The sequence below is a fragment of the Halichoeres trimaculatus genome, unplaced genomic scaffold, assembly GCF_033239565.1.
Source record: "Halichoeres trimaculatus isolate MK-OKI-2021-1 unplaced genomic scaffold, fHalTri1.1 fHalTri1_scaffold_6, whole genome shotgun sequence".
Taxonomy (NCBI): domain Eukaryota; kingdom Metazoa; phylum Chordata; class Actinopteri; order Labriformes; family Labridae; genus Halichoeres; species Halichoeres trimaculatus.
Window position 1 is genome coordinate 35422568 of NW_027437184.1, and position 16639 is coordinate 35439206.

General features: G+C 39.2%; 1 protein-coding gene across 1 annotated transcript; it reads right to left on the reverse strand.

Moving 5' to 3' along the window:
- Nucleotides 1-1529: 1529 nt before the first annotated feature.
- Nucleotides 1530-11267, reverse strand: riox2 (ribosomal oxygenase 2). The gene is made up of 10 exons (XM_074672346.1): nt 11168-11267; nt 8960-9397; nt 7253-7372; nt 6728-6856; nt 4869-4972; nt 4169-4271; nt 3725-3887; nt 3554-3642; nt 2508-2618; nt 1530-2178 (listed from the first exon to the last, which is right to left on the reverse strand). Exons 2-10 carry the CDS (start codon nt 9389-9391, stop codon nt 2026-2028), a joined length of 1404 nt encoding a protein of 467 aa, XP_074528447.1. The 5' UTR covers nt 9392-9397; nt 11168-11267; the 3' UTR covers nt 1530-2025.
- Nucleotides 11268-16639: the final 5372 nt, after the last annotated feature.

The following is a 16639-nucleotide window of genomic DNA, read 5'->3' on the forward strand; positions in this document are numbered from 1 at the left end:
CAGCATTTGGCCGGTTGGCCGGTGTTAATGTCAAGCCCTGCACACACATATACAAACATACACATACACATAACCGTGTGCAGATCTTGTTGTTGTAAGTTGAAACTTATAATTGCCTAACCCACATAGTATTCCCACAGAAACAATTAAAGATGGCACATACAATAAACTGTCCTTAAATCATCAGTTTTAGACACTATCGAAACACAGCATTATAAAACAAATTATAACAGCAATGATAAGGTGATTAAAACAATAATAATGAAGTGACAACATATCAATATTATTTTATTTTATCTATTTATTTATTTATTTTTACTTGGTCTCCATTAGCAGGCTAATTAACTCAAATTGAGTGCTATAATTTTCAATAATTCTTGATTTGAAGCTTTTTTTTAAATGTATTAATAATTTTGGAGACTTTAAGTTGTTCATCTAAGTTGTTCCATAGATCAACCCCTCACACATAGATTCATCTACTTTTCAAATTTGTCCTAGCTTTGGGTTTATAGAAGTTACCAGAATCTCTGAAACTATATCTATTTTCTCTCGGTTTGAACAGATCTTGGAGACTGTGTGGGAGCTTTAAGTTGTGAGCTTTATACATCACAACAACTGTGTTAAAATCAACAAGATCATGAAATTTTTAAGTATTCTGCTTGATTAACAGTGGATTTGTAGGGGCATAGTAATTAGCAAAATTAATCATTCTAATGGCTGTCTTTTGCAGCAGGAAAATCGGTTAAATGTTTGATTTATAATTTTTCCCCCATATTTCCACACAATAATTAAGGTATGGAAGTATGAGCGAATTATACAAGATATGAAGTGCATTTTGATTTACAGAGGTTTTAGTTGTATATAATATAGCAATAATTTTTGATATTTTAGTTTTTAACTTATTTATATGCAATTTCCAATTAAGTTTATCATCAATATTACCTCCCAAAAACTTAGTGGTATAGACCCTCTCAATTTCTACTTCACCGATTTTTTTTTATTTATTTTTTTTTTTGGGACATTGTGTATTTACTTTCCTATTTCCAAAGATAATATATTTAGTTTTATTCAAATTTATTGAGAGTTTATTAACATCAAACCACTTTTTTAATATTTTGACTTCAGTTCCCACAGAGTCCAAAAGCTGCTCAAGATCTTGTCCAGAACAATACAAACTGGTGTCATCAGCAAAAAGGATACAGTGCTTTTTTTGAAAAAACTTCACATGTATCATTAAATTGATGTGTACATCACATGTTCTGTCACGTGAACAAACCAAACTGAAATCTATCTGTAAAGTCTTACTAAACTTCATCTGGACTGTGCATAAGCCACTTGTATGAAGCTGAAGCTCCAAACACTCTGCAGAAATTCAACATTCTTTGAAGATAGTATTTAAATGAGTGAATTTATCATGACGTGCACATCTGAGAAATTCAAAAAACAAATCAGAGGACACAATACAAGACTAAAGTTATGAAATGGTGCAGAAGAAATCATACAGATTTCAGGATCAGAAATATTTAGATCAAAATAGTCTTAATATGGAAAAAAGATCCTGATCAAATCCAGATCCTAAAAACAACCTGACATATTTTGCCTGTATCACCCCCATAATGGAGAACATGTTCCTTGGTCAGAAGCAGAGTTTGCTGATGTTGATGCAGCATGTAACACTACAAAAAACGGACCACTGATCATCTGGTATGAAGAGACACCTGAGAGACAGGTGAGCTTTGATTTCATCAGTCTGTGATGATGAAACAGGGAGGTCTGAGCACCCAGGGAGACTGATTTTTACAGAAAGCACAACAAGTCAGCCTAAGGTGTAACAAAGCAGAGTTGGTGATAAAGATGAATTAGTGTGACATCAGCAGAGTTAACATCGGTGGGGGGCAGGGACACACACCATCAGAGCTGGAAGTGTTTCAGCTTTATTAAGGAGAAAACACACTCACACACTGGGTTTAAATAAACTCAACACAGGAGGCACTGACATTCTGCTGATCCACAGTCACTTCTGTGTTATAGCGCCACCAACAGGCTTTCAGACCACAGCGCTAGAACAAGACTGAGTTTGTCCTCCTGTGAGGGGAGCTGGAGCTGGTCCACAGAGACCTGGTCCTCCTGCTGGAGCTGCTGCAGGGCCTGGAGGTGAGACAGAGGGAACTGGAGACCCTGCAGACACAGAATACAGGCCCACATCAGGAGAAGACAGAGAGAACACACACACACACACACACACATGGAAACACACTGAGTGACAGGCACAGCAACGCTTGGAGCTGGATCAAACTGATTCAGATTTGGAATCTCACTCTCTCACTCTGTCACACAGGTCGCTCAGCAGAGTGATGCTGGTGTCTCAGTGTGTGACTCCACATCCATGTGAATATCACGCTGACTTGAAAATCACACCCTCAGCTCACTGGTGTCATGAAAAAGGCTATAGGGTTAGAGTGTGTGTTTGTGCTTGAGTGTGTGTGTGTGTGTTGGGAATGCCTCACTGTTGAGATGTCCTGCTCCTCCTCTTCATCATCGTCTTCACCCATCATGTGCCTCTCTCTCTGATTCTTCAACGAGTGTAAGACGAACACAACCTGCTCTGTGACCTCTTCCTGAAACACACACACACATACACACACAAAGAAAGGTTAAATCCAGTGATTGCAGTATTTACATCGAGTATGAATTGTCTTTCTATATTAACAGAGTGGTCGCAGACTTAAAGAAAAATGAAGTAATGTATGGTAACAAAGTTTCTTGTTCCTGTTTTGAATTGTACTATGATAATAAATGAATTTCTACATATTGTGTTGCACTGACAGGCTCAAAGTACAGCACTGACCCCAATACAGGGAGTGTAGACTTATAAGGCAAGTTGTATTTTTGAGGATTAATTTTATTATAGAACAACCACCATGTTCTTAATGAACAAGACTCATTAATATCAAAGCTGAATATTTTTGGAAGTTGGAGTGGGTTTTTTTTAGTTTTAGCTGTTTTAGAAGGATATCTGTGTGTGCAGGTGACTATTACTGGGCATTATTATTAGGCAACTTAACAAAAACCAAATATATACCCATTTCAATTATTTATTTTCACAATGGGAAACCAATATAACAGCCACCCCCCCCCCTCGGCCCAGTATCAATGGTTAAACTCCGATTAAAAGACGGCCCCCCAACTTTTCACTTTATTTTTTACAAAAAACCCTTGTCTTATATTCTGGTCAATACGGTAACTGTCGTAAAGTCATTTGCTTCCTTCATGCCTGAAATCAACCACCTTAGCTTTATGAACACCACCAGCAAACATTCCCCTCAGTGTTTGAAAACAGGAACCAGGCAAAGTGAAGTATGATTTGATCTGTTTGGTCTCAAATGAGCCAAAGAGATCAAAACAACATTTTGTTTCTGACAGCTTCCTGTCTTATTTTAGTCATCATAGCAGAAACAGTGTGTGTTAGAAGAATCATCTGTATCATGTGTTCAGCTTTTATCACATGAAGGTTCAAACACAGCTCCAAAGAGACGACTGATGAAGGACTCACTGTTCTCTGCTGAGGAGGCTCCACTGTGATCACCAAGTGGTCCTTAAACCTCAAGCACACCACGTCAGCCAGAGCAGGGATCCTCCCCACTGTGACACACACACACAAAGAGTCAGTATGCAGTACACTCAGTGACAGTACTGGTGTGTAAGTGGTCTGAACGGTTCTCACAGGGCTCGATGAGCTGCTGGCTGTATGGAGGCAGTCTGTTCATGATGAAGTCTCTCTTCAGGTGAGTGCACCTCACTTCCTGTTTACCTGTCTCCAGCACATCAGCCAGAGCCCTGAGGTGGGACGCCAAACGCCTGCAGGTGTCCTCCCCTGCGCTGTTGCCCTGCACACACACACACACACACACACACACGCACACGCACACACACACACACACACACACACACACACACACACACACACACACACACACACAGATTCCCCTGAGATCAGTCCAGTCCAGAATCTTTGGGATCAACCAAGAACTTAAAGGATCCACAGCTCCTGGTTCCTCGTCTGTATGTTATTCATCTATGTTCTGTTTACCTCACAGCACCTGTTATTTAATGAACAGAGCAGACCACACTTTGTCTGACACAGACTGACATTGATACATGTTCTTACCAGCAGGAGTCTGGGGGACATGCCCTCTCTCAGGCGGACATCAGTCCTGCTGCGATCACAAAGCATGCTGGGAATCACGTCTGACAGCAGATCTCCCCATGACCTAAGAGAGGACAGGTGAGAGAATCTATCAGTCAGCTAGAAACAGACCAATCAGAGAGAGAGAGAGTGTCCAAGCAGCAACATCCAGTTTAGAAAAGTGGAGTCTATGCGTAAGCACTACAAGCTGCTGTTTATTGAAGATCTGCTGAGTCCGGCTACAGAAAGACCAGAAACCATGTAAACATCAAGCCATAAAAACAGATTTTTACTCCATTAAAAACATATTTACAGCCTGGTTCAAAAACAGCTTGGGTCTAAGTGCTGATTTCAGTATGGGCACACACTGTATGGTGAGTGATTTTTTTCTAACTCTGTGGTTTACAAGAAATTAGGTTCCTGTGACTGTCCAATCAGAGACACAGCTCAGCTCACATGATTGACTGACGCTCACAGCCCGTGCCATATTTCATATGGCTGCATCTGTCGTTTAGCTTCATTTCACTGTGTCAAGAAAAGGCAAGTGATGTCACAGAGACTATGTCCATATTCTATACAGTCTATGGTATTGTCCCCCTTGTCTAGGGGTTAGAGGGTCTAAGAGTTAGAGGGTCTCAGGGTTGGATTGTCTCAGGGTCAGGGTTAGGAAGGTCTCACGTACATCCTCTGGTAGGTGCTGAGGGTCAGGTGGGTGGAGTGGTGGACTCCTGGTGGTGTGTTGGCCTGATGGATGGTTCCTCTGGGGAAGTACAGAAGATCTCCTTCCTGATGACACACACACACACACACACACACACACACACACACACACACACACACACACACACACACACACACACACACACACACACACACACACACACCTTATAGTTTAAATCTTGCCTATATACAAAGAGCATCATAAAAAAATGTAGTATTGCTTTTGGTATAGTTCAGTCTTTTTCAACCTTGGGGTCGGGACCCCACGTGGGGTCACCTGGAATTCAAATGGGGTCGCCTGGAATTTCCAGCAATTAATAATAATAATAAAAAAAAATACTAATATACTTTTTAATGATTGAATAGGCCCAATACCACACATTTTCCTTTATAATAATAATAATAATAATGTTAATAATAATAATGTTAAAAATAATAATAAAAACACAAGTTTAACCCTCTCGACTGGATGTTACGTCGGAGATGAGATGTGCTCTCTCCACCACAGCACCTGACTTTGAAAACACAAATAAACAGACTCCCACCGAAAAAATCTGATATCAGTCTGCATTCACGCTTTATTTAGAGAATTTTCAGTGCGTTACTTTCACACAAAAACACGGCTAAACAAGGCTCTAGTTCTCATCGTGTTGTAAAACGGCGCTACTTCCGCTGCAGAGCCACAGCTGGCTACGAGGTGCTCGCCGCTTTGTGTATCAGTCCGCGTGCAAGGCGTGCAAGATGTGAAAAAACGCAGGTAGTCTGCCAGGACAAAGAGACACGATGAGAACTAGAGCCTTATTTTGCGGTGGTTTTGTGTGAAAGTAACACGCTGAAAATTCTCTAAATAAAGCGTGAATGCAGACCGATATCAGATTTTTTCGGTGGGAGTCCGTTTATTTGTGTTTTTGGTCAAGTAAAATATGGCCCCATCTAAGTGCAGAGAAAAACCGGCAGATGAGCAGGGAGGGGGTGTTTGGTGCGAGCGCTCTGGGCTTCTGCTGCACAAAAACACTGCTGTAGGGGTAATTTCTGCCCTAAACCTTGTGATAGGACCCAACTTGTTCCATCACGGAGTATCACTTTAAATATGATGAGTTGAGAGAGACAGTCACAATACATAAAAGATACAAAAAAGTCTGAAGCTGAAACTGAAGCACTGTGGTTTATCTTTAAAATGTTTATTGTTGCTGGTTTAAGATGCTGCAGCTCTTTCATAATTAATTGTTTGAGTTATTTGTTCAATATTAATTTGCAGCCTTGTAAATATAAGCTCCAATGAATGTACATACCTTACTAGAGACATTAATATATATATATATATATATATATATATATATATATATATATATATACATATATATATATATATATATATATATATATATATATATATATATATATATGTATGTATGTATGTATGTATGTATAGAAAACTATTACATGGGCAAAAACAATTTTTAGCAAAAACAAATCGTTTGTTTTAGGTGTCTGGGGTTGCCAGAAACTTGTGATGTAAAAATGGGGTCACAGCCCAAAAAGGGTTGGGAACCACTGGTATAGTTGGTCAACACAGGATCCCTGAGGCTGCTTTTTTGGAGGATCAAGTGAGGTGAGACTCTGATGTTATCTTGGGGAGGAGCTCTGATGGAGGTTAAGCTCAAGTATACTAATAGGTTGTGTCTGAAATCGCTCACTCATTCCCTCCTCCCTGCTCACTTTATAGTGAATTACATGTAGTGAGAATGGTGTATCCACTACAGACTGCACTACACAGTGAATATGGATTAATTTTGGACACAGCGTCTGGCGTCTCTTTACCTTCAGGATGATGTCGTGTGTGGGGCTGCCAATCCTGTCCTCTGGCTCCACGCTGTACTCGGATGCGAGGGGAACAGTTGGGCTGTAGAGACGCCAGTGTTTTTGTCCCTCCAGCTGCAGAATAAACACCTGGACAAAAGCACAGCATGCTGAACTCAACACCAACCTGAAGCTGTGAACTGAGGCAGCTTTATTATGACTCTAAACGTTCTGAAGTGAAAGAAACTTAAACTCTGATAAAGTCTGAGCATGGAACTGTTTTTTTCACATTTACTGTTAATATGTGATGAACAGGTGAGCCGCTGACTCTGTGCAGAGAAACGAAGAACAGCCAATTTAATACCATCATGATGTTAAGGAGGTGAAGGAAGCATGCACTAATTGTAGACACCAGGGGGCAGCAGAGTGCTGTGGTCCTGATCTCTCTGTGCTCCTGTCTCATGAGAAGTGTTTCAAAGGGAGTGTGTGAGCGGCTCAGCTGGTTCTAGTCTCAGTGTTTAGGGTGTGTGGGTCAGGTCAGGGTACCTCAACGTCGTCGTAGTGAGCTGGGAGACCCTGAGAGTCCTCTGGGGTGATGTAGACGTTAGAGCCCACCAAGGTCCCGAAAAAACACTCGAGCTTCTCCTGGATCCTCCACAGCTCGTCCTGACAGACAGACAGACAGACACAAACAGATGTGAGTCAGACATCAGTTATTCAAGTGTGCTCTCACACACACCTTGAGGATAAACTCACTGTCAGTGTTGGTCATGTGACACAGATAATGGTGAACAAACGCTTCCTGTCTTCCAGTCTACATCACTTTGACCTCGTGTTTTTTTAATTATTAATTTGAAGTGTTTTCTCCAGCTCCTGGTTGTAATGTAGTATAACCTAACATAACTTTAACCCTGCCTGGCAGGGGTTGTAAGCAGTATGAAAGCCTTTTCCTTTTTCCTGTTAAATAACAGAAAACCTTCTATCCATACAAACATCCCAAATAACTTGAGAAAGCATGAGTGTATCTGACTGGTACATCAGGTGCAGCACTTTGACATTAAGAACTGTAGAAAACAGATTTCTGCAGTACTGAAAGGGTCCTATGAGGAACTTTTACAAAAAATATAAACAAAAGATGAGGTTAGGTGCAAACTATGGCAGGTAAAACTAAAATGTGGATTATACAGTATCTATTTGTATAATAGATTGAAACAGCCAACAACATTTTGCACAGTCAGCCCTCTAACACTACACCCTGACACTTCATCAATTTTTCCACATTTTTTCACCACATGTTGGAAACCTCCACAATCCAGCTTGTTCTAAGCACCGGCTCTGACGTTTTTGGACATTGTTTATTTGGAGTCGTGAGAAACCCAGAGTCCATGGAGCCAAAGACTCTGCTATAAAGGCTTAATATTCACTTCTTACTATCCCTGGTTCTCAGGTGTAACATATGACTGGAGCCAGTAGTTCTGGATCAAGGGAATGGGTGGGTTTCATTTGGGGTTTTAATTTCATTGTATTTGTTTATCTATTTCTATAGTTTCTATTTCATTTAAGATGTGAATTCATATTTGTAAATAAACTTTTGTATAGTTGTGCCAATTTTATATTCTCCACCCTATATTTGTAACGTACACATGCACATCTGTACTTTCTTATTGAAAAAAAAAAAAAAAAGATCTCAGAACAAATAAATAAAATCAGTACAGTCATCAGACAGATCTTTATGTCCTTGTGGTTGCTAAATATTTAGCACTGTCTGTCAAATTTTTGTCTGAAATGCTCGTCCCTAGTTGAAACCACCTCACTGGACAAACTCTTTCATGATAGTCAAAGGTAGTTAAAATGGAAAAAAAATGATGTGACATTAAATGTTTTAAAACTATTAAAAGGAGAAGTTATTAAAGTGATAAACCAGAAGAAACACAAACATCACACAGTTTTAAAGAGAGGGTTAAAGTCTAATTTCTGAAATGACCCAAAGATAAAAGCACTGTGATGTTGAGGAGCTGCTGTATTCTGTTGAGGGCTGTGTCTGATAAAAACAGAGTAATCAGAGTGTGATCACTGAGGTGAGGTGGTAATACTCTAAGAAAGGTTTAAAAAAAGAGAGATGCTCATTTTGTAGATTTTTGCCTCACTAAAAGTCAAAGAGCAGAGGTCAGAGAGGATCCAGACCGAGGATTCACCTGGGACTGGAGACACACATGAGAGGACCATCATTAGCGTGAGCATTAGCCGTCTCACCTTGAACCTCTGGGGCTGGTGGAACTGGATGGTGGCCTTGCTCTGGACCAGGTTCTTATTGAGCACGTTGTGTTTGACCCGGCCCTGCTGGTTCAGGTCTTTCTTCTGCCCGCTGACACAGCGGACCACGTTGACGTCCTTGTAGTACTGCAGACCCTGAGAGCACAGAGCCTGCAGATCTGACAGCTGGAACAGAGACCTGTAGTACGACGCCATGGGGGAGTCAGACCTCTGCAGGTGGAGCGGTTTCTTCTCCCAGAAGTCCCTGAAGAAGGTCTCAGAGTCCAGAGGCTGCAGGAGGCTGCTGAACAGGTCTGCAGGGCTGTGGAAGCTCAGGAGGGAGGGGGGGTCACTGGGCTCTTCCCGGCTCTGTTTTGGCGGGGGGTGCCCCTCCTCACTGCCCCGTCTCTCTGTCTTGCTCTTTTTAGGCATTTTGAGCTGAGGAGACGGAAAGAGGAGGACAAAACAGGCTCAGAGAACATCCTGACTCCATGTTTGAAGACATTAAAGTCTCATTTTAAAGAGCAAGTGTTTCCTATGTCACACCCAGCAACCGGAGTCAGTCCCCCACAGAGGGTAGCAGTTCAGGGGTGCCCCAATTCCATCCAGTCTGATCCTGGTATCAGGTCTGACACAGACTGAAAAATTAGATCATAAAGTGCTGAACCATATGATAGATCTATTCAGCTCAGTTCTATACTCTTCTGTGTTCATCGACAATAATGTGCTTCCATTACTTCATCAACACTGTAGGTCTGTGCGTCTGAGCTCAGCAGAGCAAAAACGCTAACACATATATCTCTAATCCCATAAAACAACAAACTGTCAGTTTAAATACGTTTATAATTCATTTTGGTCTTCAAGGTAAAAAAAGCTGAAGTGAAAAAAACATAATCCTCAATCTCATCCTCAGATTAAGAAAAATTCATTATCAGGATCTGGAGAAGCTGAACCTGTGCATCCTTTTACAGTAACGTCCCCTAAAACAAGTTGTCAGGTGTCACTGACAGATTGCCTTCAGAGACACGGGTGTGTTAGGTTTTTAAACTACAAATTAGGGATGGGTACCTTTCACACTTGAAACAATATGGTACCAATGCCTGATACTTGGCAATCAGTACCGGTACTCAACAGTACAACTTTTCGGTACTTTTTTGTGTTTATGTGGTAAAAAATATCAATTTGTTTAATAATAAAATATTAATTTAACATATTTATCCTTCAATATATAACCTTGCAATGCTGTGTTCATGTCCAGCATAGAAAATTGCCTACTCTTCCACTCCCTCACAGTCACAAAGATGCATTTAGGTACCTAAACATGGTACCTTTTGGTTTAACGTGAATCATTACGTGGTACTTTTGACAGAATTCGGTCGGTACCCATAAAAGTACCTAATTCGGTACCCATCCCTACTACAAATAAATGGAAATGAAAGTGTAGAACTGTGGTTTGTCTTCATACATGAAATGGTGGTGGATCCTGACGCTGGACCAGGAGAGAATCTCAGATTAAAGCATCTGAACAGGGACTGTAAGCAGAATTTAAGACTGGTGCTGATATTTACTATCTGTGGAGTTAATTACTAATAATGCAGAATCAGAGGGCTACTTTGAGTTCATACATATGACTTAATTTAGCTATTTACAACTGTAAATTTAATTCTATCAGCTGCTGTCCTCCACACACACCCTGTGATTCACAGACTCGACAGAAGAACCTCCTGAAAACAAGATTAAAACAGATCATTTATAACACTGAAGTACTGTGATTTTTAAACCTGACAGAGGTAGCCTACTGACAAATTCATTTAGAATCATATATTTAATATTTAGGCGATTTATAATTCTTCACATGTATAGCGGCAGTTGATATTCCAACTGTTTATTTATAACCCGCAGGTCTTTTGACATCCAGAGGGGGGCGCTTTCTGGTCACTCTAAAACGTGGAGGGTTCAAACGTTTTATCACCGACAATAACGAAGTAAATATTACCAATATATAGTACAGCATTATATATAAAATGTGGTAAATAACGCCTCTTCACACACTGAGCTGTGTGTATCCTACAGTCTGTGGTGGACCCTCAGCTGAGCCTGACCTCAGTGAAGTTCTCTATAGTCCTAACTAAACTCCGGAATATGTGTCAGTGTTCAGTCTGTCCTCCTGGCTCAGGTGTGCTCTGTCTGCGCGTCAAACTCACTCACCTGTCTGTGATGAATCCAGAACCGCTACACGTGAACACAACTGTGTCTCACATAACATGTCCGACTGGAAACAACTACTGCTTCTGCTCCCCCTGCCTCTGCCACTTGAGAATGGTGGGCCCCCCTGGCCACCACATGGGGGTGCCATTGGTGTGCGGACCCAAGTCCATGTGCGGGCTGAATTCCAACAGCAGCACTTTGACCCCTTACATTAAATGTGTACACAACAAGCTTTTTACTGTCACACAACCCCCCTCTACAAACAAAATACAAACATATCAGCATCAGTCAAGGGTGTAAAGGGTACATTTTGCATATACAAAAAAAAAAAAAAGAAAAAAGAAAAGAAAAAGAAAAGTGAAAACAAAACAAAAAAGAAAACAAATCAAACAAAAAAAACCCAAACCTTTTGCTTGGTGTTTACATAATATATTCAAAAATGTATTAGATTTACTAATTAGCAAAGATGAAGCTCTACTGAAGTATTAAATGTTTGATCAAAATTAGCACCTGGTTTATTATTTTGTCAGCTGTGTTACAGACAAAAGTTTGGTCAGAGAAGACATGAAGTACTTCACATCTGATACAACATTTGTTCAAACTTTTCTATCTGAAATGTACAGTTTATCCAACATTTAAGAAAAAAATGTTCAAGTGAAAGTGGTAAAAGTGAGTCAGAAAAATCATCAGCAAACATCACAAAATTTCAAATGTTAGACTTTCCATTTTCTTGATTTAAAATAATGATAAATAAAAACAACAATCACTCTAAATTTAGAAAAAAAATTCTCTGATGAAATTCTGTTTCTAGATTAATAATAATTTTTTTAAAAAAACAGAGTAGTCTGCCTGATGTTTTGGTGGCTATGAAGAGTCGGGACACATGTGACACATTTACCTGAGCTCAGCATTTTAAATCACTGAATCAGAGATGAAGACAGGATCAGACAGGAACAAACCTTTCATCTGGTTTCAAAGAGCTAAAAACCACTGATTGGTTCTTCTCAGACCTTCTCTTTGTGAAGTAAACAGACTGCAAGTGCTATGAGTTTGTTCCTTCACAGACAGAGAGGGCAGAGCTCTTCAGACGGCTGTAAAGAGAGGAGTCTACCTGTTAGCATCAGGGTGTTCAGGATCAACCTGAGGCTGGAACCGAACAGCTTTCACAGCCTGGAGTACTCTGCATGGACTGATAAATGATTTTTTAAACACCAGAGAGTAATGTAATGGATTGACACTAGGATTGACTTCTGTAGCTTTCATATCACTCTTAGAAGAGTGTGATATGTGACTCTAAGCTGGAGTTCGCCTGTGGTCTCACAATCTACAGGATTTAGAGATTTAAAGATCCAGAGATTAATTTGCAGACTGCAGGAAAAGCTGTTGACCTTGATGCATGAAGGTGAATATTATCCAGAAGTAGACACTTGGTCAGAAAGCTTTCTTTCTCTCTGCATAATAAAGCACTGGTAATAACATGCCATGGTCAGTCTTTAACCTCGTCTGTGTGTCACATTGCTGACTCTTTAGAATATGTTAGAAAAAGGCATTTCTAGTGGTTTCCACTCATAATCACTCATAAATACCTGATCATAGGTGGGTAATCATCAGCCAACATCGTCACAGCGCTGGTTAGTGCGTCGGGTTGAACACTGAGCTTCAGGTGTGAAATGTTCCTCAGATTAAAGCTTCCACTCTGAGCGCGGTGCAGAGAAATATTCATCCATCAGCAGTGACAGCTGAGCAGAAAGTGATATCTGCCCTGCTTCAGCCAATCCAAACACACACACACACACACACACACACACACACACACACACACACACACACACACACACACACACACACACACACACACACACACACACACACACACACACACAGATCACCTTGTGTGAAGGCTGCACTCTGCACTGAATGTTTTACGTTGATATGAGTTTGTATTTATTTGACTGAAACATTTTCTAACTCAGCAGAATTTAACTCTTTATTATTTAGAGCAGTTATGTTTAATGCAGGGCTGTCCAAAGGTTTTTCAAGGAGAACTACATTTGATTAGTGAAAGCGTCTCTTAATGAGTTGTCTATTAACTGTGTTAGTAATACATGAATACTGTAATTGTGAACTGTTTCTTTAGTGATTTCTGTAAAAGTCAGTCCCTCAGTGCTCAAACCTCCTTATTCCATCATCACAGACTGATGAAATCAAAGCTCACCTGTCCCTCAGGTGTCTCTGATCCCAGGTGAGTTTTCTGCAGTGTTAAATGCTGCATAAACATCAGCAAACTCTGCTTCTGACCAAGGAGCATGTTCTCCATTAGGGGGCAGTGTGGGGAAAATATGTCAGGATGTTTTTATGGCAAGATCAGGATCTGGATTTGATCAGGACTTTTTTTTCATGTTCAGACTATTCTGACCTGAAAACAACATTTTAGACCCGAGTATTTCTGATCCTTCAATCTGGGCCATTTTTTATGTTCTATTTTATAGCTTTGATCTGGACTTGAGTTCTTTTGATGTGTGTTTTAAACTCTTACTTTTTCACACCCTGATAAATCCATTCATGTAAAGTCATCAGCTGTAGGAGTTGTTTCTGCAGAATGTACAGAGCTTTAGCTTTAGCTAGGCAGCCAATGCACAGTACAGATGAAGTTTAGTGAGGCCTTGTAAATAGATTTTGGTTTGGATTGTGCACATTAAGAAGAAATGTAAATGTTCACATCATTTAGAACAGGGGTGGCCAACCAGTCAGAGACCCAGAGCCACAAATACTACTGTGGTACTACAAAGAGCCACATCACACACCTGGTCTTACAAACAGACTTCCTCTCACACATAAACGAAACAACATAAAATGAAAATCAATACATTTCCATTTATCTATATATCTATCCATCTAGATAGCTATGAACACATGTAGAGAAGAGAAACCGAAACTTCAGTATCAATCTCATCATCCAAGTATTCATCAATACTGATCCCGATGTTGGCATCGATACATCAATATTTTAGACTGATCAGCACACTACTTCTCATAACAATATACTGGAATTGTTTTTACGAATGGATCCAAGAGCCGTACACCAGAAGGCAAAGGGCCACATTCGGCTGGCGAGCCACAGGTTGGCCACCCCTGATTTAGAACATGATTCATTTCAGTGACACATATAATTAACTGTAAGATGAAAACTGGGGGCTGTCTGAAAATGCACCTCTACCTGGTTTAAATCATGTTATTCTTCTGAAGGATCACACTCTATAACTTTATATTTCTCTGTTTTTGTTCAGTCATGTCTCCATTACAGCACAGTCTTTCATAGGTTTTGGGTTTCACTCTGTAAATCCATCACTGTCTGCAGCTACTGCAGACAAAATGAAACTTATCAGAGTCAAAGAATTTGAAAATGATAGTTACATTCCAACAGTAAATAAAGTTTTTCCTCCGTAACATTTCCCTGCTGTCTACAAACTACTGATAGTACACAGTAAAATCAGCAGTGTTAATTTAACACTGAAAGAGTCAATTTTAACATATTTGAACATATGGTTCTTATCTACAGAGTGTTAAATTTACTCTTCAGGTAGAGTTAAATTTTCAGAGTTAATTTTACTCTGTAAAGAGTTAATATTGTGGACTTTTTTTACACTGTTTAGTGTTGATGAAATTTTACTCTATGATGCAAATAACACTCCTAGTGTTACTTATATTTAACACTACAGGTTTTTAATTGTTAATCAAAAATGACTCTTGTAAATTAACTCATTTTGAGTGTTAAACTTGAGTCACACTCAGAGTAAAATAAGAATTACTCTGTACATTTACTATTGACTCCTGCCAGTTAAAAAAAATAACAACTGAACATAATACTTCTCCCTTTAAATGTTATTTTTACCCAAATACAATTTGAGTTACAAAAAATCAAATGTCATAGAAAAATGGTGTTCGATAGATGTATGTGTTTTTAAAAAAATACCTTTTCAATATTAAAATATTAAAAAGTGAAAGACAAAAAAAAATATTTTTGCATACACTTATTTTGCATTACTTTGCATATCAAGGTTCCAATGATTTAACATACATCTCCCAAAGCAGGCATACATGGTAGCAGGAACAAGGAAATGCTAGCCATATGCTATCCTTTAAGCTTTCCTGACTGAACTTCAGAGACACATGAGTCTTTATAAAACATTGTCAACCTCTCTTTGACATTGCACCTGCATTAAAACGCTGTTCAAACATGCAGTAAATGGCAATAAGGAACAACAAAAAGAGATGTGTCTGCTACTCCATATGTTGTTTGAACATCCACTGGCTTGCAATATTATAACAACAACAACAACAACAACAACAACAACAACAACAACAACAACAACAACAACAACACTAATAACTATAATGATATTAATTACTTTTTAAAAAGTTGTTGTGATGTGTTAATTGTCAGTAGATCCTCTGATTAACAAATAAAGGAGGTAAAATCAACACGAAAGGAAAATTAAACAGAAAATGACTCACGTGCAGCTCACACACTGAGGGGAGGCAACACACACACAGAGCTGTCATAAATTTCCTGAATTTCCCCTCTGGGATAAATAAAGTATTTTCTATTCTATTCTATTCTATTTAATCAGAGATAGAATTAAACAACAGGGGTGAAATAGTTAAATTCATTAATGTAACTTACTATACAAGTAAAATTCATCAAAATACACGTGGAAGACTTCCCCTATTCTGTAGATTTTTATTTTGTAATCAATATATTTCAGAATTTAATATTCAAAATGAATACTTAACCAAATAACCTGTTGATGTTATAGAATTGATTCATTTTTCTGCAACTTCTCAAAAAAGCAAAATCAAAACAGAAAAAGTCTGTGTACTGTGTGAGAGGGTTCAGTGTTTCAGAGTGTGTGGGTTAGATCAGACCCACGCATTGAGTTTAACTCCCCCTGAAAAACTCGTAGGGTTCACTCTGCAGCCAGAAAACAACAAAAAACCATTAAATCAAGATTAAATAAGTTTCCACCTGAACCATCATGACTGAATTTTACCGTATTTACCTCATTTCCTCTGAGAAATGCTTCATCTTTAAAGAGGAAATCTGAACACTTTGAAGGTATAAAAGAGTATTCAGTAAGGAGTGATTCCTCTTGATTTTAAAGCATTAATATCACAGTTTTCATTTACAGACAATCACCTCAGTAACCTCAGGCTAACATTTATTCAATGATTTACTCTCTGACTGCAAAAACACAGCGTTCTGTGAGTACAAAATAGAGTTTTATTTACTGAAGTTATAAAAACAGAGCAGGGGTTGTCTCAGTGTTTTTTACAGACACTGTAGGGGGCGCTGTGTCCTCATGTTGACTTCTGATATAATGTGATTTATCAGACCCTTTCACTTAGGATTAAACACAGAATCATTGAGTTTCAGCGAACAAATCATTTTTGTCTGTTATTAAATGTTTAAAA

Bases quoted from the DNA above. Each gene is read 5' to 3' on its own strand.
- riox2 (XM_074672346.1), bottom strand. From the start codon at position 9,391: ATGCCTAAAAAGAGCAAGACAGAGAGACGGGGCAGTGAGGAGGGGCAC. The intron at 4,973-6,727 runs GTAAAGAGACGC...GTGTGTCATCAG, and splicing joins CACACGACATCATCCTGAAG to GAAGGAGATCTTCTGTACTT. The intron at 3,888-4,168 runs GTAAGAACATGT...GTGTGTGTGCAG, and splicing joins TGTCCCCCAGACTCCTGCTG to GGCAACAGCGCAGGGGAGGA.